At 36.5% G+C, this 27,551-nt stretch overlaps 1 protein-coding gene across 2 annotated transcripts in view; it reads right to left on the bottom strand.

Moving 5' to 3' along the window:
* Nucleotides 1-1,402: 1,402 nt before the first annotated feature.
* Nucleotides 1,403-27,551, bottom strand: part of LOC113042565 (ras suppressor protein 1) — a 31,417-nt gene continuing 5,268 nt past the window's right edge. For both annotated transcript variants that reach the window (XM_026201508.1, XM_026201509.1), the window contains exons 4-9: nucleotides 27,133-27,253; nucleotides 24,641-24,759; nucleotides 22,983-23,065; nucleotides 21,712-21,826; nucleotides 19,248-19,380; nucleotides 1,403-2,461 (exon numbers count right to left, since the gene is read on the bottom strand). In XM_026201508.1, coding sequence (XP_026057293.1) covers nucleotides 2,359-2,461; nucleotides 19,248-19,380; nucleotides 21,712-21,826; nucleotides 22,983-23,065; nucleotides 24,641-24,759; nucleotides 27,133-27,253 — 674 coding nt within the window. In that variant the 3' untranslated portion in view covers nucleotides 1,403-2,358. The remainder of the gene's footprint in view (nucleotides 2,462-19,247; nucleotides 19,381-21,711; nucleotides 21,827-22,982; nucleotides 23,066-24,640; nucleotides 24,760-27,132; nucleotides 27,254-27,551) is intronic.

Here is a 27,551-nt window from a genome sequence, read left to right as displayed (position 1 = left end):
TGCTCTCCAGAGGAGTTTCCCTGGCCCCATAAATCAAGCGACAAAAATCAATGACCTCGGTTAGTGAGGGCCGTAATGCCCTTCAGCGTATGAGCTGCATAGAGAGTACGCCACGAGAAATTGTTTTAAACAGGGTGATAAAACAAACTAAACAAACAAAAAAAGTAATCAAGCAAAGCAAAATCATTGCAAGTCTGTAACTCGAGGAAAAGAAAAAGACATTCAAGGATTCCTCTGAAAGGTCAGTGAGTAATTGTCGTCACATGGTGATCCATCGCCATTCAGACTCATTTTTAAACTTCAGTGTCCCATTTCCTATCGACACTGGCAGAAGGATGGGACAAGCTCGGGTCGGGATCTAAACAACTGCATCTCCGCAGAGCGAGAGATTGATCGGCTGAAGACTTTGGGCCGTAATGAATGTCCAGCAGTTTGCTGAAAACTTTTACAAACCACACCTCCCACCGTTTGGAATCCAAAGAAAACTTTCAAAAGTGGATGAAGAATCCAGAGGGTCACAAGACAGTTGAAGAGTGGAAGAGGCTTGGTACACGGTGTGGACTTTGCCATGGACAGATGTTCCTGCTGAGAGCAAAAGGAAAGTGTATTGGGGTGAACGTGTGCTGGACAGATGTGCCTGCTGAGAGCGTGAAGGAGGAGGACAGCGGCGTCTGGACAGGGTAATAATAATGTGAGCAGAATATTAGCAAAGAGAGACAGGAAATCCCATGCGGCTATCATGGACCTTCTACAAACACAAGCCATCATCATCTGACTCACAGCATTGAAAGGTCAGCTCCTTTACCCCTGATCTGCTGTCATGGAGGTGGTCCGGACCATGACAGGGCCTCCGATGGGAAGATCGTTTTTAGATGTGATGATCCTCTGTAACGGTTTCAGATCACACCCTGCAAATCAAGCATTCGCTTCAGAACTTTCTTGCAAGGAGCGGCAAACTTCTCTTCCAAGCACTTAATAAGACTTCGGATTGGTGGCAATTACCAAAAATAGAAAATACATGCTTCTAATGTTTAGTCTTCAGTGTCACAGTACTTTAAGACTTAAGTAAGACTTTAACAATGTTCATAATGTTCTGGAAAACAATGCTTAAAAATATTGAGCAGAAAAAAAAAAAACAACTTTGATAAAAAAAATAAAAAAAAATTCTTGAGCAGCCAATCAGCATATTAGAATGATTTCTGAAGGATTATGTGACACTGACGACTGGAGCATTGATGAAAATTCAGCTTTGCATCACAGGAATAAATGACATTTTACAATATATTCAAATATAAAACAGTTATCAACCTGAACCTTTAAATGGAAATGAATATTTTAGAAGATTTGCTTGGTCATACCAACTTCTTTCCAACTTACGACGGCTGTAAGAAAAATCTGAATCGTCCAACAAAATCGTGACTTTATTTCAATGTCAAAAATTCAGTACATAGCTTACAGCATTGCGTGCACATGATTAAACATCGTCAAATGTTACAAATTTAAATGTGATTGCAATGAAATGGCTCGTGACCTTTAAAAATAAGAAATAACATCCATAAAAAAATAAAACTTCAAATTCAGCCAAGCTTTGCAGAATTAGATGTTAGTGTAAAAAAACATAAAGCTGTAGTGACGGCAGAAATGACAATATTATTGAATGATTAACTGGTTCAAGAAACTGGTTCTTTACAAATACCACTGTATGCTGTTCTGTAAAAAGTTGCACCGTCATGTTATCTAGAAGTAAGAAACAATGGCCAACCACTTCAAAGAACACATCTGTGGTTTGTCGCGATATCTTGTTGAACCTCTCAAATGGCCACCGGGGTGTTTCTGTCTGGAATCTGCTGTGTACCATCTGAAACTCCCGTTTGCAGCCATTCATATCTGTCATTAAGAGGCAGAGGAAGCAGTCAGCGGTGCACCCCCGGAGGCCTGACACAATCCTGCTCAGACTCCACTAAGACCCCAAACTCCTGCTAAATCCCTGTACGGTTACAAAACGCTCATCACCACCTCCCAAAATTCACCGCTCTCCTCGTCTGGATGGTCGAGTAGGACAAAACTCCTGCCGCCTCTCGAGACACAACAAACACGTTCAGAAAAGCTGATTAGCACCCAACGCAGGTCTGACTTGACAGAAGCATCACTTTGAAGGCAAAAAGTGCCATTGGACGAGAAGGACACTTGGAAAATATGGCTGGGGCATTTAAAGAGTGGAGTCAATTGGAGGTTACATTAACGTAATACTGAAGCAATATATAAAACATAATTTCTGAATAAATATCAAATGGAAAGGCACATGCAGTGAGGTTCATCATCTTGGATGGTCGGATCAGCTCTTCATCGCCCTCTTCGTTACTTGTTCTTGGCCGCCAGCGGCTTGCGGCTGATCTTCTTGGATTTGTCGGCGTTCTTTTTGGGTGCCTCTGGGTTGGCCTGCAAGTGTCGCCCGTAAAGACTGCAAAACACAAACAGACATTGTGTGATCACACCTGGCCGCACATAGTTTCTGCAAAAGGCTTGAATACAGAGTACCGAGGAAGAGGAGTTATATTTTTAGTGTTAACCAGCTGAAAGAGGATTAATTGAGTCCAACACACTGACGGGTCCCCCACTGGGACACTGAACTCTCTGTGCTGTCCAACACCCCTCGGCTACAGCTGTGTATGGCACAGAGAGACAATTATCCACAACCACCCTACACACAGAGCTGTGAGAGAAAGAGAGAGAGAGGGGACATGTAGGGAGAGCAATTTCCAGTCCAGTGGTCCCTCTCTATTTCTGCAGCACTCAAAGGCTGGGTTCAGTGATACGAGGGAAAAGACAAAGAAAGAGACGGAGAGAGTAAGGAAGAGACTTAAAGTGAATGAGAGTGACCATGTTTATTATGGAGACAGGATTCATTGGCTCTGTACCACTGCTTTGCTATACACTGCCTACAGTACATAGGCAACACTTGGATTCAGAACACTTTACCAAAGTGACATGACATACACACAGCCGAGTATGGTGACCCATACTCGGAATTTGTGCTCTGCATTTTACCCATCCAAAGTGCACACACACACACACACACACCTTGAACACACACCTTGAACACACACCCAGAGCAGTGGGCAGCCATTTATGCTGCAGCAGTTGCGGGTTTGGTGCCTTGCTCAAGGGCACCTCCGTTGTGGTATTGAGGGTGGAGACAGTTCTGTACATTCACTCCCACAACCTACAATTCCAAACACTTGAACTCGCAACCTTTTGGGCTACAGGACTGAATCTCTAACCATTAGGCCATGACTTCCCTTAAAGGGATAGTTCACCCAAAAATCTAAATGATGTCATTAATAACTTACCCTGATGTCGTTCCAAACCCGTGAGACCTCCGTTTATCTTCGGAACACAGTTTAAGATATTTTAGATTTAATCCGAGAGCTCTCAGTCCCTCCATTGAAGCTTGTGTACGGTTTACTGTCCATTAGGGGTGCTCCGATCACGATCGGCCGATCGTTATGTGCATCTCATCAGTAAAGCCGGTTCTCTAGTCAGCTTTATTAACAACGGCTCTGTGTAGTAACAGCTGCTCTATGTGAAATCACGCACCTGATGGAATTAACCGCTGATTAGAGAACTGGTTTTACTTACGAGATGCGCATAACGATCGGCCGATCGTGATCGGAGCACCCCTACTGTCCATGTCCAGAAAGGTAAGAAAAACATAATTGAAGTAGTCCATGTGACATCAGAGGGTCAGTTAGAATTTGTTGAAGCAGCGAAAATACATTTTGGTCCAAAAATAGCAAAAACTATGACTTTATTCAGCATTGTCTTCTCATTTGTGAGAGAGTTCAAAACAAAGCAGTTTGTGATATCTGGTTCGCGAACTTAGAATCCACAAATGACTTAATGTGGCTGACACTCCCTCTGAGTTCAAACAAACCAATATCCCGGAGTAATTCATGTACTCAAACAGTACTCAGTACTGAACTGCTGTGAAGAGAGAACTGAAGATGAACACCGAGCTGACTCATTCTAAAAAATACAAAAACTATTATGACAAGTCAAAAATTATGAGATTAGTCATAATTGGGACAAAATGTTGACTTTTATGTCATAATTGACATTTTTATTGTGTCATAATTTGAATAGTTAATCAAGTTAGTTAGGAAATATATTTTTTATAATTACTTTCCATGTCATAATTTCACAGTTTCAGTTTCTTAGTATCTCTCTGGAAATGGACTTCCATAGTATGGGCTCCAGCGTTCTTCAAAACTGTCCCGAAGGTTTGGAACAACATTAGGGTGAGTTAAAGGATATCAGAATTTTCGGTGAAGTATTCCCTTTAAAATGCTGTCTATGTAGGCAGCTCACTAGGTTTTGGTACACAGCCTACATCTTTACAGCCATCCTGACTGCTGCTTCCATTGCCTCATTAATACTTATCCCTGATTGGATGTTGACATAGTGGCTGGTGATTGCAGAGTTAGCAGCTCTACATCTATCATACCTAGACCTATGACTATGACATTCCCAAGTGTAATTAAAGAATACTATTTGAGGGAGAATTCTAATTGCAGTGCAATGAAATGTCAAGCGGCAGCTCAGATTCATGACTAAAGTTCATATCAAATATTTACAAAGGACCACACAGGGCCCAGGCTGAGAGAGCAGTCATTCTCAACCCAGCTTTCAGCATTTGAGGCACTTTAATTACATCGTAAGAGGAAGACACTAAATATTCTTTCTGTAAGCAACTGCTTTATGCAAAGTGACCTAGGGTACACTTATTACTTATAACATCTTTGATGTCAGAAGGATTGCTCTTTACAGAGTTTGAAACTTGATAACCTTTCAGCAACAAACTCAGAACTTCAACCAATCTGCCACAATCCAAGAACAGAGGAAAGCAGTTTTGCAAAATGAAAACCTTCTCTTACTAAGTTTGATCAGTTTTTTTTTTTCTTTAGTTTTGTGACTTGCTGAGCACATCACTCATCAATGAGTCAGTCAGTCTCTCTCGTTCACTCTGTATCTCTCTTAAGCACTAAGCTGCTGGTCCATCTGTGCGGTCCTGTCTGAGGTTCTTCCCTTAGGGCCTGGAGGTTCCCATTCTTTCCCGCTTCTTCTGGAGCTGCCCAGCCAGGCGAAGAGGCAAGAACCCAGCAGGGAGTCACTACTCAAGCCCCTACGGACTCCCAGAGTACAGAAAAATCTGAATCTTCTACTGCTTTTTATCTTACACATGCAGAAAAAAAAAAAACACTTCACATACAAAAAAAAAAACCTGCACTGTTCACAAAAATTAGCACTGACTGTGAGGTGTGTGTGTGCATGTGCTGGTTTGTAAAGCATGGGTTCATATGTTTAATTCAGTGTTTGGTGATCGAGATATATGGAATGTGAAACCAAGAGGGTTTCACTAACAGAAAAAAAAAAGAGAAAGAGACTACTGGCAAAAAGAAAAAGACAACATTAACTGTCCAGAATGTTTGACAGGGACAATAATCATTAATTAGTACATGAATTAAAGCAAATGTGCCATATTTAGCCAAGATGGCCGATTATATATATATATATATATATATATATAGGATAATCCAAAAACTGAAAAAAGATAGAACAAATAAACTACAATAAAATGTAAAATTAAAAACACTAAATAAAAAATACTAAAATAAAAGATGCAAAGAAATACAATAAAACTAAAATAAAAATTCAATAATTCACATAACTCTCCTTGTAAAGAGACGAGATGATAATGGGCTTTCATAAATAAATCTACATTCAAAATACGTACAGTGGGGCTCGAAAGTTTGGGCACCCTTTGCAGAAAACAAAACAGAAAGACAGTCGAGGATCATCAGGTAACAGAACACAGTACTAAGAACCAAGGGTTCCCAAACTTTTGAGTGGGGTTATTTTAATAATTTCAGCATTTTTTTTTTGTCTTGTGGACTAAATCTTAATATCTTTTATGTACAATATCTTACTCAGGACAGTACTAAATAAAATATAACATGCATATAGTATGATCTCTCTTATTTTTTTGAAAATTATTCGCATTTTCACAGATTCTGCAAAGGGTGCCCAAACTTTCGAGGCCCACTGTATACAAAAATACATATTTTCATATTCACATTTTTTTTCTCTTTGCCACTTTAATTGATATGATGTAAAGACAGGAAATTATAAGCAAAACTGTAAACACTAATCGAACTTGTGGTGACTTAGTGCATCACGGAGCATTAATTATTATTTATGCACCAGTGAAAACATTTTAAACTTTTTCTTTAAATTATCTAATCAACTATTTTAACTAAACATCTGCAACTGTCTGAACCAGACAAAAGGGAATTTAAAAAATCAAGGGTCAAAGATCCTATTTTATCGATCTAAGTGCATGGTCTAAAGCTCACCGCGCAGGTGCACTTAGGGTGTGAATCCACTTTTGCTATTGTCTAGACCATGCTACAGGCATATTGTCTAAACAAATGGGCGCAAATGCATTTGCTATTTAAACAATGCTGCCCAGGATGGGAAAATGAGAACCATGTTGGGCTGAAACTAGCAAAAACACCTGCGCCACACCTTGCACCGTATTTCTCCCGGTGTGTGATAGGGCTCCAGGTGTTCACTTTTTTTATCTTCATGATATGATCATGTATGCAGAAGGATGTTGAAAGCATGATAAAGAGCAGATACGTTCATTGAAGAAAGCTGTGTATGTGTCTGTCCGCAGACTGTGAGTTGTTTTTTAACTGACTGAAGGAATCAGTGTTGACAGATGCACGCAGATGTTTGCGCTGGTGTCAGGGCTAAATTGGGCTGTTTTACAGGAGGCTGGTATGCAGGGGGGTGTGAGTTGAATCTGAAAGCCGTTCTCTCTCTGTCAGTGTCCCGCAGCCTTGACGGACTCTCTGGCAGGAAGACAGCGCTGAAAGTAACTCCCAACACATCTAACACAACGTCTAAAGATCAACACGTGAAGGCTCCATAATGCTGTCATCAAATGACCAAAGACCGTGTCAGAATCCTGTCCAACATCCAAACTTATCCCTGATCAACTACTGTCTGAATCCTTTATATATAACTTATTCTGATCCCTGAACAAATCATTTTCAGTGAGTTGGTCAAAATGATTCGCAAGCGTTTGAATATCCCTCAATTGTAAATAACTTTTTTCCAAATTTGATGTAATTTACATATGCTAATCAAAAACAATGATGAACATAATAAAACATTTATATTTTTGCACTTTCACCGCTAAACTGTATAATTGAATCAAGGAAATAATTTCCAAACTGTCTTTGCTAGCTTGTCTTGTCTCACTCTGCATATTTATATATATATATATATCATAATTTTATCTCAAATAAATAAAAAAAAGTATATAAAAAAAGAATCTTATTTAACAGGAAAGGAGCAATGTAAGTGTGACAATGAACTGTCCACTATGAATCTGATTCCTTTTTGAGTAATTTTGTGATATTTTTTGTTTTGAGGAAACAAGCAGCTGGACAATATGCAAGCCATTTTCAATCAGATATGTATTTTATGACAAAAATTAAAGGTAAAATGCAGTGCAATGAACAGTCAAATGCTTTCATCATGAATGAATCATCCGTTTGAATTAATCTGTTGATTCTCAATGACTCGCTCATTAACAGTAACTTGCTGGCGGTTTTAATTTCACATTTCTAAAAAAATGTTTTCCATGTTTTAAATAATTTCAAATATCACTATTCAGTGTTTTATGTTAAAAACAAAACATAATTTATGCATCTCTAACTACAGGTTTAATGCATCCATGTCCCCTCTGAGATACATTAAACTGTGTCTTAATACATCTAAATGCTATTTCAGATATATATTCCAGAAATGTTTTCTTATGTTGAAACGAAAGACACTAAGCACTGTACCAGATGAAATACTTATTATTCTTACCTAAAAATGCAAAATGAATTATAAAAGAAAAGAGATAAAACTGAACACAATCTTGCTACACAAGCTGTGCATGAACATTTATATATATGTTATATGTATAGAAGAGTTTAATTCCAATTCCATTTTGATTAATTTGTGTAAAAATGTGTTTCCTTTACCAAGAAAGTTGCAAGATGAAACTACTAGTTTGTTTCAAACCTTCACATAGCATCTTAAGGTTATAATAACATTAAAAATTTTAATCCAGATTTCAAAAAATACTTTTCTTACTTAAGTACAATAAATATCACATACTTTAAGACTTTTACTCAAGTAATATTCTACACAGTTACTTTAACTTCTACCAAAGTAATCTTCTGGTAAGATATCTGTACTTTTACTTGAGTATGGCTTTCAGGTACTTTATACACCATTAGTGATCAGTCAAGCTACTTTTATACTGTTGCCATGGGTTGATTTTCCCAAGTGGGATAAAGGTTTGAAATATTGCATAAAGTACATTTGACTGAAATGCCTGAAACATTTTGCATTCAACCTGTGATAAAACGTTCATGGACTTTTTCATTAACTGTTCCCTCCAGGTGGAATGACCTGCCCAACTCAATCCAAGCAGCTGAGTCCTTAATCATTTTCAAGAAACCGCTGAAAATACATCTGTTTTATCTTCAGTTGACTGTCTATCTCTAGCACTCTCTATGCTATTTCTATTCTAACTACTTGCTTTATTTAAAAAGAAAACAACCTTTAACAAAAGCATTATCTATTATTTTTCTGTTGTATTTACTTGTTTTATTTTTATTTAAAAATGAGCCTCTAACACTAGCATTCCCTATTCTTTTTCTATTCCATCTACTTGTTTCCTTTTATTTATTCTAAAAACAAAACAAGCAAAAAAAAAAACAAACACAAAAACAACCTTGCTACGGATGTATGCTATGTTAGGTGAAACCAACTCCCGTCTCCTGGAAATGAATCAAAATAATATATTGATATTTAATATTAAGTTAACACTTTACAATAAGGTTTCATTAGTTAAAGCTAGTTAACTGATTAACTAACATGAACGAACAATGAACAATACATTTCATAACTAACTGATGTTAACTAATGAACCTTATTGTAAAGTGTTACCAATATTAATATACATTATTTCCAGTTTTATTGTGTTACTTTCAATAAAAGTGTGGTTATTTTATTAGTTTTTTTAAGAGAAAGTAGGTCATGAGAGCATGAATGATAGCTTGAGTATAACAGATACATCAGCTGGTGAAAAAACATAAAGTGGTTGCCTGATAAATGCAGAGCTAACGTTATAACAACACATCTTTAAAAGGGAAACTGTCACATGAAACTGTGATTTGACATTTTTTATATATTCATATTACTGCACACCTTCACCTGTAGTCTGGAAATGATGGGAAAATCTCGCCCTGGTCTGTGAAACCATGTTACCACAGCAGCATTGCAGTGCTGAGTGGCTCCAGAGTAAACACAAAGATTTATCCCCCGTTTATCTGCTTTCCTCATCATTTACAGCCAATTAAAAGTGGACCGGGACAGCAAAATCTACAGAAGCTGCTTCCCGATGCTGCCAGAGACATTTTTTTTTCCTGTGAGTGCTCCAGTTCCACATGGGATAATTAATCTCAGTTAAAGTCAAGAGTGTCTAACACAGTCAGGGCGGCCGGTCATAAGTGTGTGTGTGTGTGTGTGTGTGTGTGTGTGTGTCAGAGACGGTGTGTTTCCACACAGTGGCTTCCAAAGCATGTTCAGGTGTGTCAACGGTGAGAGGGAATGAATTAATGATAAATGTGTGGGTGACTTGTGGATCATTGATCGGTCATTGAGGTTGGAGGTAATTTGTAAATGATGCTCCAGCTGCGGTTGCATTAAAGGAGATCTGAAATGGTAGAGAATGAGATCACTTAAATGAGCCTCAGACCCATTGATTACAAAACAGCTCTGACAAACGGGATTGAAATAAAATTATAAATACAAATATATAATATGTAACCTAATATATAACAACATAATATGTTAAATATATAAATTATGTAAATATACAATATATAACATGAAATTCAATTAATTTAAATGAGATGTATAAAATATAAATTCAATAAGTTCTATTATAGTAGAACAACTTAGGAAATTAAAAACTAGAATAGAATAATATATATTTTAGAGAAAAAAATAGATATGATATTCTTCTATTTTTATATATACATATATCTAACATCATATATAATTCATAATAAATAAATATGATAAATTATTTGAGAAAAAAACTAAAATTCTAGATAATTATGTATTATATGCATTATACACACACACACACACACACACACACACACACACACACACACACACACACACACATCCATACAATAGTGTGTAAAGTGTAAAAAACAATAACTTACTAATAAATACCTCATAAAGTACATGTATATTGTAAATATATCTAAAATATACAATAAATTTAGGATTTATTTAAAAATTATATAATTCCATTTTATATATAGTGTAAAATATAATATATACATAACTAATATATACTTAAGTACATGTAACACAAAATAAATGTAAAATACTATATAATAAATATATATTTTTTATATATATATATAAAAATTATATATAAATAGACTATGTGTGTGTGTGTGTGTTTGTGTGTGTGTGTGTTTGTGCGTGTGTGTGTGTGTGTGTTTGTGTGTGTGTGTGTTTGTGAGAGAGATAGATAACAATAAAACTCAATAATTACACATTCACACAGTTTATACAAATGGATTCACTAAAACAAACTTTCCCAATTAAATGAGCAAACCAATTCACTCAAAAGAATCAGACTTTCAGATTCTTTTCCCAAACATTTCTTAATTACTTTCCAACACTGACACTTTGCAACTGAAGGGAAGGGTTATGGGAGATTTTATTTATAGAAAAGTGCAAGAAAAAGTACTTTTAAAGCATGAAGGGAGAGAGAGAGAGAGAAAAAGGATGAGGAAGCACATCAGCGGCACACGACAGATCGTTTCTTCTACCCTTAACTACTGTTTAACACAAAGAAGCCCACAGCTAAACTTCTTTCAGCACAAATACACAATCACTACACTCATCTCAGTATAAAACACTATCCATGCTGACAGGCCCAACGGAAATCCATGCACCAGCTAAATGAGAGTAAATGACAATAATGAAGACGGATGGTGAACGGGTGCCAGAGCGGCTCATAACTGATCTCTCCCCTGATGCCCCCATTATCAACAAGATCCGCAGGACCGAGCGGCCACATTACTGCACAAGACACGAGACAGCCAATCACAGCAGGCTTTACCACCACTTTTGTACATGTACAGTCATGCTACACTGGATCATCTACAAGATGGATGTTTTATGAATCATTCATTGTTCGGCGTTGAGGTTACCAGCACTGTCTGAGCCAGGGTGAACAGCAAGCAGAAGTCTGTGCTGAGCTTGGACTGGTAACGTGGCCTTTTATTGATGAACTCTAGCAGGAGTTCCTGTCTGTGAGCCCAAACTAATGAGGAGTGATGGAACTGCGCTCAACCTTTAAAACCTCCAGAACTTAGAAATGAAGAACACAAATACAGACTACAATGCACAACACACACACACAGAGAGAGAGATAGACTGAACTAAACTCTTACAGTTAGTCAAGCCACTGTAGGTTTCTTAGGCTTCACAACCTAACTGAATCAAAAGATCTTCACTATACAGTACTTCACCATTGGTGTAATGGCTCTATTAACTGTAAATATGAATAAGTAGATCTACATTTGATCGCTCCAGACACATCATGGAACAATTCAATCCAATTCAACTTTATTTCCAGAATCAAGGTCCATTAACAAGAAACACACAATACAAACCAAAACAATACACATTAAAAAAGACAGTTATACCAATACTTCTTCACAGGGAACTGATATTGCACTTCAGTAAGCCTAGGATTCGACAACATTATAATAATAATGTGTGAATCATCCAAGCGACAAATAAATGTATACAATAAAGCAGGGAATGATTGTACTCTTTCCTTACAGAATAAGTCACTTGCACTGCTCCAACCTGAAGCTTACATAGGCTCTCTTTCTTAAACTTAACCCACAAAGGAGCCATATAAAAAGAAGTACAATATGCTCTAAATAGGTTTATCTTTACCTAACCTATATACATATAATATTTTCTCACCAACATATTTGCTTGAGTATATACTGTAACTTACGACCTTGTTTTTACATATCAGCTGTTGCCTATACACAGCTCAACATTACAGGCTTTTAAACTACAGTAATGCACATCACACAACCTGCTCTTGAGTATTCAGAGACCGGCTTTGACTGTTCCAATATGGTGAATGGTTAATGTATAGCCCACTGAAACAGCCACTAATGAGGCATCTATGTATAATACATCTATGTCGGGATTGCCAGGTCTGCCAAACAGAACCAGCCCAAGTGCTATTCAAAACTTTTTGCATTATGGTAAACCTGGTGTCAGTTCTATTGCAGCAGGGCTTGGACTGAGGAAGCAGCAATGCATGAATATAATTAGAAAGAATACGGAAAGGAAAGAGTCTGTCTGTGGAAATATGCAGGATATAAATCAGAGAAACTCACTGCATTAGTGTTCAGAACATATAGAGCACACAAAAAATACTTCCCACTTCCCCTGGAGAAAAGAAATGGTTCACGCATGAAATGAAGATCCTTGTTAACTCACCATCATGTCATTCTAAACTCACAGAACTTTTACAAATTCAAACTAATTGCAACCGAGATTTGGAAGCAACGACGTTCTGGAAGCATTTCAGCACACAACAATTTAAATGCTTGCCTGTTTCTCACACAACGCTAATTCGGTGTGTTAAGTAGATCACTATTTGATTCTTTTTTTGCTCCTGGTCACCTTCGTTAAATATTTTTAAAGCATCCCCTAAAAGTATTATTTCATTGAGAAGAAACAGATCAGAAACTAGAGACTCAACAGCTTTAGACAAAAACAAAGAAGTCACAATGCGTTAGTGAAACTGCAATAGAAGATCAAGTGGCTTTACGGTTTGTATAAACAGTGACCCACTTAATCAGTCCATCTCAAGAGTATTTCAGAGTTGATCCATCTAATAAGCTTTAATCCTGTTATGCTAACAGATCTTTTACATCACATTAGTGGCAATATGCTGTCATCTTCTGCATTTATACTTGGAGTTAATTATCAGTGCTCTCAGCAGAGTATATCATATCAATAAAATTACTGATGAAAAAGACAGCAGATGAAGAGTTTTTTTTTTTTTTTGGATATATCAATGATACCAAATCTATTCTAAATTATTTTTGTTAAATTAAATCAAGCTGATATATTAGCTTGATTTCATTTAACAAAAATTACAAAAATTACTAAAACAAACTGATATAATTTTTTTAAAATATAGAAATATAAATATAAAAAAATGGCATAAGTAAAACTAAATTTTTTATTAAAATTAAAACTTAAGATCTAAAAGTATATGATAATCCAATATATTAACATTTATGTAATAAATAATACTAAAAATCACTGAGTTATATGAGAGACAGGTATCCACAATACAAACCTAATATTATATCTTTTTGCACAAACAATTAAGTGAATGTATTGCATTAGTGAAAATAAAGTAAAACGCATTGTTAATGTGCTGTTATTGTAAAAACGTGTCACGCTATCCTTGACAGTATCAAAAACATAATAAAGTTTCTTCCAGAAAACAAAATCTAATACACTCTTAAAAATAAAGGTGCATCTATGGCATCGTGAAGCACCTTTATTTTTAAGAGTGTAGCTCAATGCTCACTGTTTTCAAGTGTTATTTTAAGATGTTAAAGCTGTTATTTGTTACAATGAATAAATTAATAAATATTTATTCATAAACGAACAAATAATTATGTTTGGTCTCATCATTTTGGACATTACCATCAACAATGTACAATTTTCATTGACTAAAATATGCAATTATATATTAAAATGACATACTATTTCAATCAGTTTAAAGTGAAAAAAAAAAAAACACGAATATGTAATTTTAAAGGACTTTAATTAAAAAAGTAAATGAAAATGACGAAAAAAGTCCAAATCAAAACAGCAATTATGACCTTTGACCCCGGTGATCACAGAATGAGGGGTGTCTGAATCTCTTTATCAAAAACACAGATGCAGTAATGCCCAGTCTGTGACCTTTCCTTCCTGCTGACTCATACGACCGGCCCACGACTGGATAGATGTGGGACTTCCTGCATGTGTGCATGTCAGGGTCTGTGCCGCTGGGAAGTTAATTGCGGTTGGTTTTTCAGTCAGCCCTGGACAGCTGTGAAGAGAGCTGCGGCTGTTGTACCGCGGTCAACAAGCGTTTAGAGTTAGCAATGAATAAAAGATGGCAGGAAGGCGGCTTTACGATATGTTAATGCATTATGAGCACGAAGAGTCTCCCCAATGCTGTCAGTCAGATATAAGATCCTTCTGTCAGGTTAACAAGCCGCCCCATGAAATATGCATGACAGGTTACCCCCTCCTCCTCCTCATCCTCCTCTGCCTGCGGTTCATGCTACGACCAAACCCACTGACAGAAGAGCAGAAAGCAAGAGGAGGGTAAAGACTTGTTGTCAACCATTTTAATTCCAAACATCTGTGTGATTTCAAGATAAATGAATGGAATATTCGAAAAAATGAATGGTCAGGTACAACAAAACTAAAAAATTATCTCTTAAAACCAGTGCTGGATCTGAAAGGAAGGATGGCAAATGTTAAAACTGGATTTAGCAAATCAGCTTGGCTTGTGAATATTAAAAGATCAGTTCACCTAAAAAAAATTGCTGTTAATTTAGTCACCATCAGCCCTTCCATTATGAGCAGCGTATACATCATGAGCGTGTTCAATACTTTTTCCCTTTGTCATTCAATTTTATTACAGATAACTTAATTTCTGAACTTGTTGGTTTTATTTTATTTGTATATATGGATTACTTGGGTTGTTACCAACATCTGGTGAATATTTCAAGTCAACTGTACCTTTAGAAATATATTTACTTAGAAAAACCATGATGTGTTTAATACTTATTTTAACCGCTGTACATATTTATATTTTGTTTAGATCCTGGAAAACAATTATACACTATAATTCTGTTTTTAGATTTATTTTATTTTAATAAAATATCCGCCACTAAAAAAAAAAAAAAAAAGGTCATTTCGACTTTTTATCTCTCAATTGTGAGTTTACATTTTGCAATTCTTTTATTCTCAGAATTGCATGATACAAACTAGGGAAGGGCGATATCTTATAATTTGCGATATACTGTACTGGTAAAAGTCTCCCCACGATAAGAATTTGTCTTCCTGCGATAATAACTTAAAAGTCTAGTTGTTGATATATTCCTGTGTCTGACAGTGTGAAGGGACATTGTGAAATCCTGACGTGAAATTGAGTTGTTTATCGCTAAATGAGGAGCATCTTCTACAGTCTGGAACTGGTTTGATTAGGGCTGTACAGTGCGCAAAAAATCGGTCTGAATAAATGTACTACAGTAGCATGCGTGCGATACAGTTTTGCATGTGTATGAGCCTGTTTAAGCAACCTGTTGTCTAACAAAGATATAATTTATTGACATGCTTTTTCTCAAAATTAACTTAACATAGTTGAGTGTTTGAAATAACTTCTATTTGTGACCATACATGGTTTCCTGTTACAGAATGATAGCATTATACATACACAGTGCTGATAAAGACTTTGTCGATTAGCATTGCATTATAAATATGCTTTCCTTATAAAAATACCCACGATTGCTTGAAGAACACAGATAAACCATATATTTTGTGCAATCGTATGTATGGTCTTCAAGTTTCATCAGTTAAAATTTCTCGATCAACATTGTGCATTTTTTTAAGCAACAATTGGATCCCTTTGTCCATATTAGGGATTTCATGGAGCATTGTCAGTAGTATTAGTTCTGCTATGCATATGTAGAGTTTCTGCACAAGGGCACTCCCACGGATTCCAGCATGAAATAAACAAAAAAGGAAACCTTTCTCTAAAGAAACATTCAGGATTCCCTGAATTATCGTCATTGATATCGTTATCGCAATAAATACCAGAAATATTGTGATAGATTTTTAAGCCCATATCGCCCGTCCCTAATACAAACTCACAATTTTGAGTTATGAAGTATACAGAATAGTGAGATAGAAGTTTAGAATTCCAGGATATAAATTGACTATTTTTTTACTCAGAATTGCAAGTTTATATCCCACAATTCAGATTTTTTTCCCCCTCAGAATTGTGAGATTTACGTATACACACACACTATCGATATATTGTGCACCCCCACTTAAAACAGACAGAGTATGCCCAGTTATAATGGTACAACCCTACCAATTAAAAATGAAAGCAGCCTGTATGTGGCTGTCTTGTGCCGTTTTAACGTTCTGGTATTTGGAAACGCTGGATCAGTGAACTTAAATGAGAAAATGTCCATCAGGAGTGAAAACTGTTTGAGGTGAGGAATAGTGAAAGGAAGAGAGAGCGAGAGGGAGAGAGGTGTGAGTCTTGTGATTTCTAAGCTGAAGGACATTTAGGCAGGTGAGAATGAAATCGTTGAACTGTGGACACACACCTACTGAGAATTACACACCGTTAAGGCTTGTCTAATTTGAGACAACCTACTTGTCTTTCTTGTGTGCATTCGCAGGCACATAAACAAACAGAGGAACAAACACACAAGCATTGCTTTGACGTTATAGATGAGCACAGGAGACTATAGACTGACTTACTGTGTGTGCGCTTTCATTCTTTGTCAAAATCCCAAAATTATGTCTTATTTTAGTCCAAAAATACAATCAGCCTTTTTGGTGTTTGAAACTTTGAAACTGCAGCCTATGGATAACCTTCTATTTTCTACTAATTTCAAAAAAATTACTAATTTTAACTAATTTTCACCACAAGGCTACTTCTGAGTCATTGGACCGAGATCTCCCTCCTAAAACTTGAGGAGCAATTCTGGCTAAATGTCACAAGAAGTACAAAACAACTACGGAAAGATAAATGGTGGTCAGAACTGCTTAGACTCGGATATTGTACTCAAAAATCTACCACATGCGGCAGTTTTGACGACTGCCTGACACAAAATGGATGACAGCTTAAAATGCCATTGATTCAGTCAAACATTCCCATTTATCAAACTGAATATGCAATGTCAGCTCTCAGCGACGTAACCTTCAATCCTTGTGGACTTGAATTCGATACAAAGCAGCGTATAGGAAGTATCCGATGCGCAAACTAACTTTTGAGTTCGGCAAAACACAAGAGCATTAGAACGGATGATACGCAGTCAACATATCGAAATTATTCAAAACGTTTCAAGCAGCAGTATCTGATTATTACGCACCACACAGACGTGCACACACACACACACACACACGGTCACGGTGTCAGCACACACTGAGATGCGCGGCGGTTCTGACTGTGCCCGTAGGGGAAGATCAGTTCCGGTAAGTGGGTTACGGCGGTCCTCTCCAGACAGCGGCACAGCAAGCAGCTAAATGATCAAACAGAGGAGGATTTGCCTTCTGTTCAGGGGGATTGGTAAGTGGAACAGGGCCGTGAAACATATACTACAATTAGTCTGGAATCTTCCTTCCCCTAGGTCAAAAGGATTACGTCAGGTTTTTGTCAGGTTTCAACCATGTTAGTGAAGTAGTATTAAAATGAGGTAATAACATACTAGTGTATAAAATAGAAGCATTTATACTATAGCTCACATAGTACGACTATTTATAATATAATATACTAAATGCATTATATTTAATTATATAGGCTACTAGTTCTCTTACTAAATTTCTATTGTTCTAATATATTTGTAATTATATATATATATTGTACAATGTTGCTATATTATATACTTAATTTATAATTATATGAATTTATATATTTAATATGTTGTTATTGTACATGTTGCTACTGGTTTATGCTATTATTAATTACATCTCTTTTAATATATATATATATTCACATATATATACACATATTTACATATATATAAAGTTTCAATATATATTTACTATATATGTTGCTATAATCTATACTACGTTTAGTGCAACTATACAGTATATTAAAACATTCAACAAATTTAATAAATAAAAATATAAATACATTAAAACAATACAAATATTCTAAAAACTTATACTAGTATATGATATAACATGTAGAACATTATAATACATTATATAAAACATTAAAAATACAACTATAAATAAGATAAAACAATGAAAGTATTATAGTAACATAAAATGTTAAAATAGTAAATAGAGGTTACACTGTTTCCATGATTCTATTTTTAAGAAACTATGAGAATTGAGACACAAAATGATGGTGAGAACAATTGAGATAATAGTAAGATGCGAAAAGTCACAAACTCAGGTCCCATGTGTAAAAACACCAAATCACATGCTTTATGCTCCATGCTATTTTTACACATCCAAATCGCAATTTACCTTTTTATTCCCAATGCTTTATTTTTACTGAGCAAAAGGACTCGCCGTGTGGTCAGTGCTATTGACACCCGATGCAAAGAAGTCACAGTTTAAATTAATGCAAATAAAATATTTTCTGCAGGACATTTTATAGCATGTAAGGAGAAAGCAAGAGATAAAGTAAGAGAGAGAGAGCAACAAGACTTTTAGGGTAACGCCTCCAGCTTTCATTTTAATTAGTTTGATTGTGCATTAAATCATCAGATCCTGAAATAATAAGAGAACTGCACCTTTCCTCTCTTTCATCACCATCCTAAGGGTTGTTCCAGAAAAATATGTGCCACAATAAAACTGGCCTGTATAGAGGGACTAAATTTATACCTTGTATTTAGCAAGACATTTCAGGACGTTTCTCTTAGTTAAAGACCCAGGGAGGGTGCCTGGATCCACAGCTTCTTATATGCGTTTGATCTAATCGGAGTTCTGTGACTAGAGTAGTGTTTTAAAGGCTGAAGTCGTAGCATCCGATCCATCATGGTCCGAGGAGGGCTGCCCACTGGCTGGACAATACGTCAAGCAAACACCCCAATGATTCTTTAGTGACTGATGCCAGTGTTCAAGAGTTTGTGTAACTGGAGGTAGATGAGATGAGCACTGCTACCAGGGATCAAACCTGCCACATTTGTGTAAGCAGCCTGTATCCTCACTACTGAGCTGATATCTGTGTCATTCAGATTTACAGCACATGCTTCTGGGCATTTAACAGCACAGAGATAGAGAGATTCACTTACTACTTGTATGTCTCCGAGCGGATGTACTCAAAGACATGAGAGACACCCAACTGGAACTGGTCTGCGATGGGAGTCACCCAGGAGTTATTCTCAGCCTTAAACACCTGTTTTGGGCCTGTCAGGTCCAGGTTACCTATAGACATAAAGAGAGAGGAGAATCTGACATAAAGGGAAGGATGGAGCAAGTAAGATCAGATAAGGAGAGGAGGGGAGACGAAAGGAACAATGAGAAGAGATTATGAGAATCAAGAAAATCAGAGTCAAGGAAAAAGACTGAGAAGAGATCAGATCAGACACAATAAAAAGAAGTCACGAGAAAAGACAAATGAGCTGAGAAAAGATCTATGACATGGAAGATCAAATGAGAGAAAACAAACATGACAAAACAAGAAACTAGTAGACACTACATGAGATGAGAACTGAAGAGACCAGATTAAACAAAATGAGATCAAATGAGACAAAACATAAATAAACGAGAGAAAAAAAGAGAAGAGACTAAATACAAAAATCAAATAAACAAGAGAGAAGAGACCAGATGAGATGAGATGAAATAAGACGAAACATAAATAAGACGTGAGATAAGAAACCAGATTAGATGAAATAAAAAAGAGACAAAATAAGAAACAAAACATAAGAGAAAAGAAGAGACCAGATGAGATGAGTCTTGAAGAGACCAGATGAGAAACCCAATGAGATGAAATTAGATAAATTAGAATAAAATGACAAAACAAGAAGAATCGAAAGAAGAGTAAAGAAAATTCACTTGCGAGAGAAAAGATGAGAAAAGCTGAGACAAAAGAAATGCAATAAAAGGGAAGAGTCACATGAGAGAAGAGAAGAGACCACATGAGACAAGAGAAAAAAGAAACAAGATGAAAAAGAGAAAAGAAACTAAATGAGACAACAGAACAGACAACAAGAGGACATGAAGAGAAGAGACGAAAGTAGAAAAGAGACGAGACGAGAAGACGTATAATGACACAAGACCAAAGGAGAAGCGGTTCACAGTGTGCAGATGAAACAGTACAGGTCAAAGTGCTAATGTGGCTCATCTCAGCTCACAAGGGGGCTAATTAAATAGTTCCTGATTAGCAAGTGTTGAGCGGCCTGTCAAAGAGAGGGTGAAATTAAACCTGGACCCCAGCACACAATGACACACCTCACAAACGCAGTCAGACACGACCACTGGTGTAAATCAGCCCTGAATCTACAATACCTAGACGACAGACCTAAATCGACAACTATTTCAGATCTCAGCGCTCGACCAGACGTCTTCTTGCTTTGGTTTCTGTCCTCTTCCTCTTTTCATATAACAGTTTAAAGCATCAGCTTTACACATGAGATATTCTGAATGGTAAAGACTGTCTATCTGTCCTCTTTGCACACTCTCGTTCACATCCTTCTCTTTTTTTTTCCTCCCGTCCTTTTCCCTTCCTGCTTTTGGCATGTGCGCTTGGTTGCTCCTTGTTAGCCGGGCTCTTCTCTCTCACACATACACACGGCAGCGGTGGTCTTAACGAGGTCGGTCTGTGGAGTGGGATTACAGGGACATGACAGAGGGGTCCTAATAAGCTACACACAGGAAGAGTCTCCCCTACAGAGTGCACAGGACAGAGACCTGCTGACCAGAGCGTTCACACACACCTAGAGCGCAAGTAAACAACTGGCAATTGCTAAAACACTACATAACTCATGAAACTAAAATTTGGAAAGAATATGAGCGCTGTTCGCCCATGCAAAACTCTGTCACGGTGCTAGTGAGTGGTTGAGGGCATTGCTATGTGCTTGCTAAACAGTACTGAGAAGTTTTTGAAGTGTTGCAATTAGGTTGTTAGTATACAATCCATGATCATACAAGCATCAATAATTTATATACAATTTTTACCAATAGAAAAAAAAAATTACTCACGCAACAGACTGAAATTGCTCCATAAACACAGACTCATTGTGCAGGGCCACTGATTTTGTATAGAAGGACATTTATATGACACTTAAGGTGAATCTTGACATAATGCTGGAATACTGGTACACCAGAATCATAGATTAAATTGTTGGAATGGAACAAGACAGGAGGAAAACTACTGTCAGAAGGGCAGTCAGTATATGTGTGTGTGTAGGTTTTCCTAAAGTGAAGGCACTCAGGTAGAGAGGAGCTCAACCTCGGTTGACCCCAGCAGTTTCACTCTGTGGGTCAGTGAGGTGTGATCCAACCCAGAGCCTCCAGCCAATCACACAAGAGATGACAATTCTGTAGCCAATTAGAGTCCAAGGCTGTGCCTGGTGTGTAATGTGTGGATTTGGGATGGGGGGGTGGGGGGTTAATCGAGGAGCCTGGCTGTGTAAAGTTTGCATTCCTATCAACCAATCATCGCCTTTGTGTTTTAAGGCCAGGCTTTGATTGGCTGGCAGGATTATATAAATAAAGTTGATCCAGGAATGTGTTGAGCACAAGTCCATGCCTTACCAAGTTCAGGAGGCAGAACAGTGAGTCTGTTCCCTTGAATGTGAAGTTCCTTCAGCTGAGACAGATCTCCGATCTCTTTGGGTAGAGATATGAGGTCATTGTCCCTCAAACTCAACTGAAAAAAAAAAGAAAAACTGTCAATATTTAAAGAATTTATTTTGAATACAGCATGAAATCAAAATAATCAACCATTTCATGTCTGTGGCTTTATGAAGCATTATTTTTTCAAGCATGTGACTCTACAAAAATAAGTTTAGAATCTTTCATCAATTTTTGTCATATTTAAAATATAACTAAATATAATAAAATGTATAATAACATTTATAATAAATTTCATCTATGATCCAATAATCAATCTTATTTACTTATTAATCCTGCCTATTACTCTGTTAATTCTATTCTCAAACATTCTTACTAATCTTATTACATTACATAAATGTCCCTTGTCTTATTTATTTATATGTGATAAACAGAGCGTGATTTATATATTAATGTGACTCTAAAAACAACATATTTTAACATAAGTTAATAAATACATTTTATAATCATATTTTCAAAAATGTTTAAATATTACATTTTTATAAATTCAACATGGATAAAATCAAGCCCCTAAATTATATTTCACTGAATATTCAATTTTGGTCAGAAAAGTCACATAGTGGAAGCTATATGTTTTGCAAATATTGTTTCATCGGGTTTTTAATATTGCAACATGGTTTTCATAATCATAGAAAATAACTTCAATTCTATATTTTTAACTCTAAAAACAAGCAAACACAGCATCTACATTAAAACACTGTACATTACATTAGAAGTCTTCATGGCAACCTGTGGGGTGTAAAAGCAGAGATGTGCAACTTTTTGGTCTTGCTGTTTTACTTTCCTAGTGCAATTTCTTGTCCCATAGCAAATGCATTACTATATATGTGATTTTTTTACTGCTTTAACAGACTGTGGGGCAAGTTGAAATAACTTGCGGTGGTTACTGACAGCTTCTCATAACACTTGCATTCTAAAAATCACGGGTGTAATTACACCTATATTTCAACGCAACACCAAACCAAAATAGTTGAATATTATTTTCAAGTTCAAAGTTGTAATTATCAGCTGTTTTATGTATCCGTGACCCTGCATTGAAGATCAGCCTCTAAATCACCTCTCATCGCATCTGATACCGAACACTCGCTGTGGAGAATAAATCCAACACACACGGCACAGAGCGCCGCCACAAAAGCAATTGATTTCAGAGGGAATTTAGATAAATTACTCACTATCTGTAGCTTGGCCAGCTTGCCGATGTCTGGGGGCAAAATCTCAAAATCGTTGTCACTGAGATAGAGCGCACGGAGGGTGGCTGAAATGAGATAGAGAAGAGTGTGTGTGTGTGTGTGTGTGTGTGTTTGAGAGAGAGAAGTATTGCAAACACTGATCAATAGAAACGGTCATCTCTGATTGATACAGCATGGCTGCAATATTAGACTCAAGTACACATGCAATATCAACAGATCGAACAGATCAATAGCATCAAATGCACACTCCCACTGTTTAGTTGAGCACCACATGGGATAAACACATTAAAGCAGTAAACAATTAAATAAATGTAAAATAACGATTCAAAATAGAGCCACAACTAATATGTATTTTGATCATTTGGAACTGGGATTTTTAAAAAGCCCCACCAACTTCCTGTCCTTTCAGTGTTCTGATTGGCTAAATAAACAGCAACAGCCAGTCATATCCATCTCAACTTGCTTTAGAAGTCAATATCACAGCTGATATGACAGCCACTCCAAACAGCAGTGATAAATGGAGGTTTGGGAGGGTGTGTATGAGTGTGCGTGCGTGCGTGTGTGTGTGTGTGTGGTTAGAGATCAGAGACCTTGATTAATGTTAAGATGGTGCTTTCATTATGTGGCTGCCATTAAAATAACAGGTTATTAGAGCCCATCACTACTCATCAGTGTCCTCTGATGGGACCAGCTGATTGGACTGATGAGGAATATGATGATAATGATGAAGATGATGAAGGTAATGCTTATTTTGTTTGCATATTGTTAGTAGGTTGTCTGGTTCTCATTGCAGTTTATTCTGGCAAAGAACCGGCGCCTGAAATGCAAGCGACCACAGTTCGTTCTTGTTTAAGTGGGTAAATCTGAAATCAATAATCCCACAACAATAAACAAATGGAAATTAGTGGAAAATTTGTGAATTTGCGGTCACAATTTCCAGCCGTCTAAAAAGTTATCAAGCACAGACACAAAACCCACTACGACAAAATTGGTAACGGCAATTACTTTCCTTTTATTTAAATAAGGAAAAACTAATATCTCCAAAACTATTTGTCAACACTCAGTTTTTTTATATATATCTAATAATCAATAAATTCTTAAAGAAATAATCTAATAAATATTGCTTCATCAGACCAAAATGCTAATAAAAACATTAAAAAGACTAGGAAGTGCAACTTATTCATACCTTTTTTTTATTATTTGATGATTAGAAGTTCAAAAGAACAGCGTTTATTTAAAAAAAAAAAAGAAATATTTTGTAACATTATAAAATTATTTCCTGTCTCTTTTTGCTTGTTTCTTTTAAACAATCAAATTCTTTTTAAATCCTTTTAAAGGATTCTTTTAAAATCCTATTGAACCCAAAACGGTAATGCAATGTAATTCTGTAAATTAAAAAAAATTTTTTAGGAATTTGAAAAAGAAAGTTTATGCTGTCATAAAGGTAATATTCCAGTCACTAAAGCAAAAGCAGGACCATTTTTTTTATCAAATTTTAACTCTGTTCAATTAAAAACCTGTGCACGCTGATATCCATAAAATTGCTAGCTAAAATTTGTATAAAACATTCCATAAGTTGTCTTTAGTTTTGAATGATTAAAAATATCAGGTTATACCAGTAATGCCTAGTGTGTGCTTACTGAGGTAAAAGAAATTCCCAGGCAGTGAGGACTCGTTCAGGTTGTTGTACGTCAGATCCAGAACCTCCAGCGCCGGAAGAGATCCAAACCCTCGAGGAAGAGTGCTCAACCTGTTCATCCTACAAAACAATAAAACGCCATTTTAACCAAATCAACAGCTTCAAACACAAATTCAGACACACGTCCACTCACAGACACACACTTATAAAACACCCGTCAGTTTTTGACACGGGGAACCCATTGAAAATCCATAGCAGACTTACTCAGAGACATGAGACAGAGACAAGCAGTCCGCACAGATCCATCTCACTGATTATGATTGATATTTCAAACACAGCACAGATTTATAACCCAGCTCAACAGATCTACTCACATTTAGAACATAAATACAAAGGGGTCCAAAAGTCTGAGATCAATTGTGGAAGTGTGAAAGCATGCGCTTACATTTAGAATTTTACTAATTTAATTCAACATTTTAATTACAAATTATTAGCATAACCATTTGAGTTAAAAATCGAACTGGAAAATAATGCAAGAACGTCTTGCTCTTTGGTTTGTCCCACTTTGTTTTAGTGAGTGAAACTCATTCACTCATTAAAGCTAAAAAAAAAAAAAATTATGTCATGTACACTTCTGTTCATAATTTTTGTGTCAGAATGATTTGTTTTTTTTAAAGAAATTAATACTTTTATGTAGCAAGGCCATGGTACAAACATTTATAATGTTAAAAAGATTACAATAATCTATAATCGAATAAATGTTGTTCTTTTGAACTTCATAGTCATCAAAAGAATGCTGCAAAAATGTCAGTATCAACAAAGTTTTAAAGCAACTGTTTTCAGTATTGATAATAATAAGAAAGGTTTATCTAGCAACAAATTCACATATTAGAGTGATTTCTGAAGGATTTTGTAATGCTGAAAACTGCATACAAAACTGTTATTTTAAATGGTAATATTTCACAATATTACTGTTTTACTGTCTTTGTGTTCAAATAAATGCATCCTTCGGACATTCAAAATGAATACAAACTTTTGAACAATATTGTATATTTGAATCCCAGATTTTCAATATGGTCTCATACATTCACCCAACACTATTAATAACAAAATAACAAAAAGTTAACGTTCCGCAAGTTCACCAATATTAAAAATGTGTCTGGTCTGTAAATGTTAAAATCACAATCGCCCTTGAAAGGTAACAGATTAAATTTTAGCTGGAAAACTTCCGACAGAGAACATGGAATCTGAAATTAGAAGTGCTCAAGGTGCCCGACGACGCAGATAAAACAAGAGAGAGAGCAAGAGAGAGAAAGAGAGAGAGTGGGGCACCCAAATCAGATGCTGATTAACTCTTGCTTATTTAAGCGTCTGTCCTCCATCTCTTTTTTTTTCTTTCTTTCAAATGACACTTGTTTGCCGTGAAGACTCTGAAACTTTAGCAAAGGATTTCAAAGAAATAAACAAATTGATTCCACCACATGTTTGTGAAGCAATTACCAGAGAAAAGGAATTGTTTTGACAAATGAGATCAGGATACCGGGCGGCCACATGCTCACACACACATCCGCACATTTGAGTCAGGAGTAGCGGCCGGGAATACAACGAGCCGGCTTATGTTTTCAAGATTATGTGTAGAAATGGTGCGTCTGACAGCAAATCGATAAAAATGTGCGCCGTCAGACGCGGGGCAGATTGTGCCGCGCTTTAATCCTGTGTGACATTGTAGAAGCTCCGCCCTCAGAGGGAAAGGAGAACCCTCGGGATTCGGGTGGGGCTCAGGTGGACTCCGAACACCAGGGAATGACCTTATGGCCAGGGATGAAGAGAGTCAGAGAGGAAGAAGAACAAAGGAAGACAGCAACGCTTATACTGTCAAAGTGAAAAAATATGGTAAAGGAGAGGAGATGGAAGAAGAGACAAATCGAGAGGAAGCAAAAAAGCAAAACAAGGGAAAAGTAAAGAAGACAACAAGAAGAGCAAAACAGTATCAGAAGAGATGAGGAGATAAGAGAAGAAACAAGAGGAAGGAAAGGGGGAGAAGAGAAAAAACTTAAAAATGCAGAGATGCTAAGAGAAGAAAGGTGACAAAAAGACAAGACGACAAGAACTGAACAGACAAAATAAAACAAAAAAGGGGAGGAGTGAAAAAAGATGAACATCAAAAGAACTGAGACAAGTAAAAAAGACAAGAGTGGAGAGAAGAATAGACAAGAACAGAACAGAACAGACAAAACAAAGAGAAGAGAAGAGAAGAGAAGAGAAGAGAAGAGAAGAGAAGAGAAGAGAAGAGAAGAGAAGAGAAGAGAAGAGAAGAGAAGAGAGATGCAAAGACGTGAGATATCCAGAAAATAAAGACAAAATTTGAAATAAGAAGAGACCAGATGAGACTAAACAAATTATGAAAATAATAAAAATAAAAATAAGGAGGGAAAAATAGACAAAACATGTTGAGAAGAGATGAGAAAACAAGTGATGAGACATCAGACTAACCCAAGGTTGAGATGTTTAAGTTTCTGCAGGCTACTGATCTGGGTTGGAAGCTCCTCAATCTGATTATTGAACATGTTCAAAACTTCCAAGTTCTTCAGGTCTGCAATGTTTGGAGGCACAGCTAAAAAGAGAGAGAGAGATAGTGAGGGTAAATAAATGACTAAATAAATGAGAACAACTTCAGTTCTGACGCTTTCATCAGTCTCATCAATCAAAACATTTCAATTGACTGTATTCTAATCACCAAGGTAAAGCATTCTCAAACGAGCGACGAGGTCCGGTGATCAGAGACCGAAGGTTTTCTGATGACCTGCCGAGGTTTAACGACTAATTATGAGAGTCAGCGGATAGACGTCCCGTCTTTGATGGCTCAATAATGGGTCACTCCCCCAGCGATAAATTTGACATTTTAATGATGG

The sequence above is a fragment of the Carassius auratus genome, chromosome 24, assembly GCF_003368295.1.
Source record: "Carassius auratus strain Wakin chromosome 24, ASM336829v1, whole genome shotgun sequence".
Lineage (NCBI taxonomy): Eukaryota > Metazoa > Chordata > Actinopteri > Cypriniformes > Cyprinidae > Carassius > Carassius auratus.
This window is presented reverse-complemented; position numbering and strand designations above follow the sequence as displayed.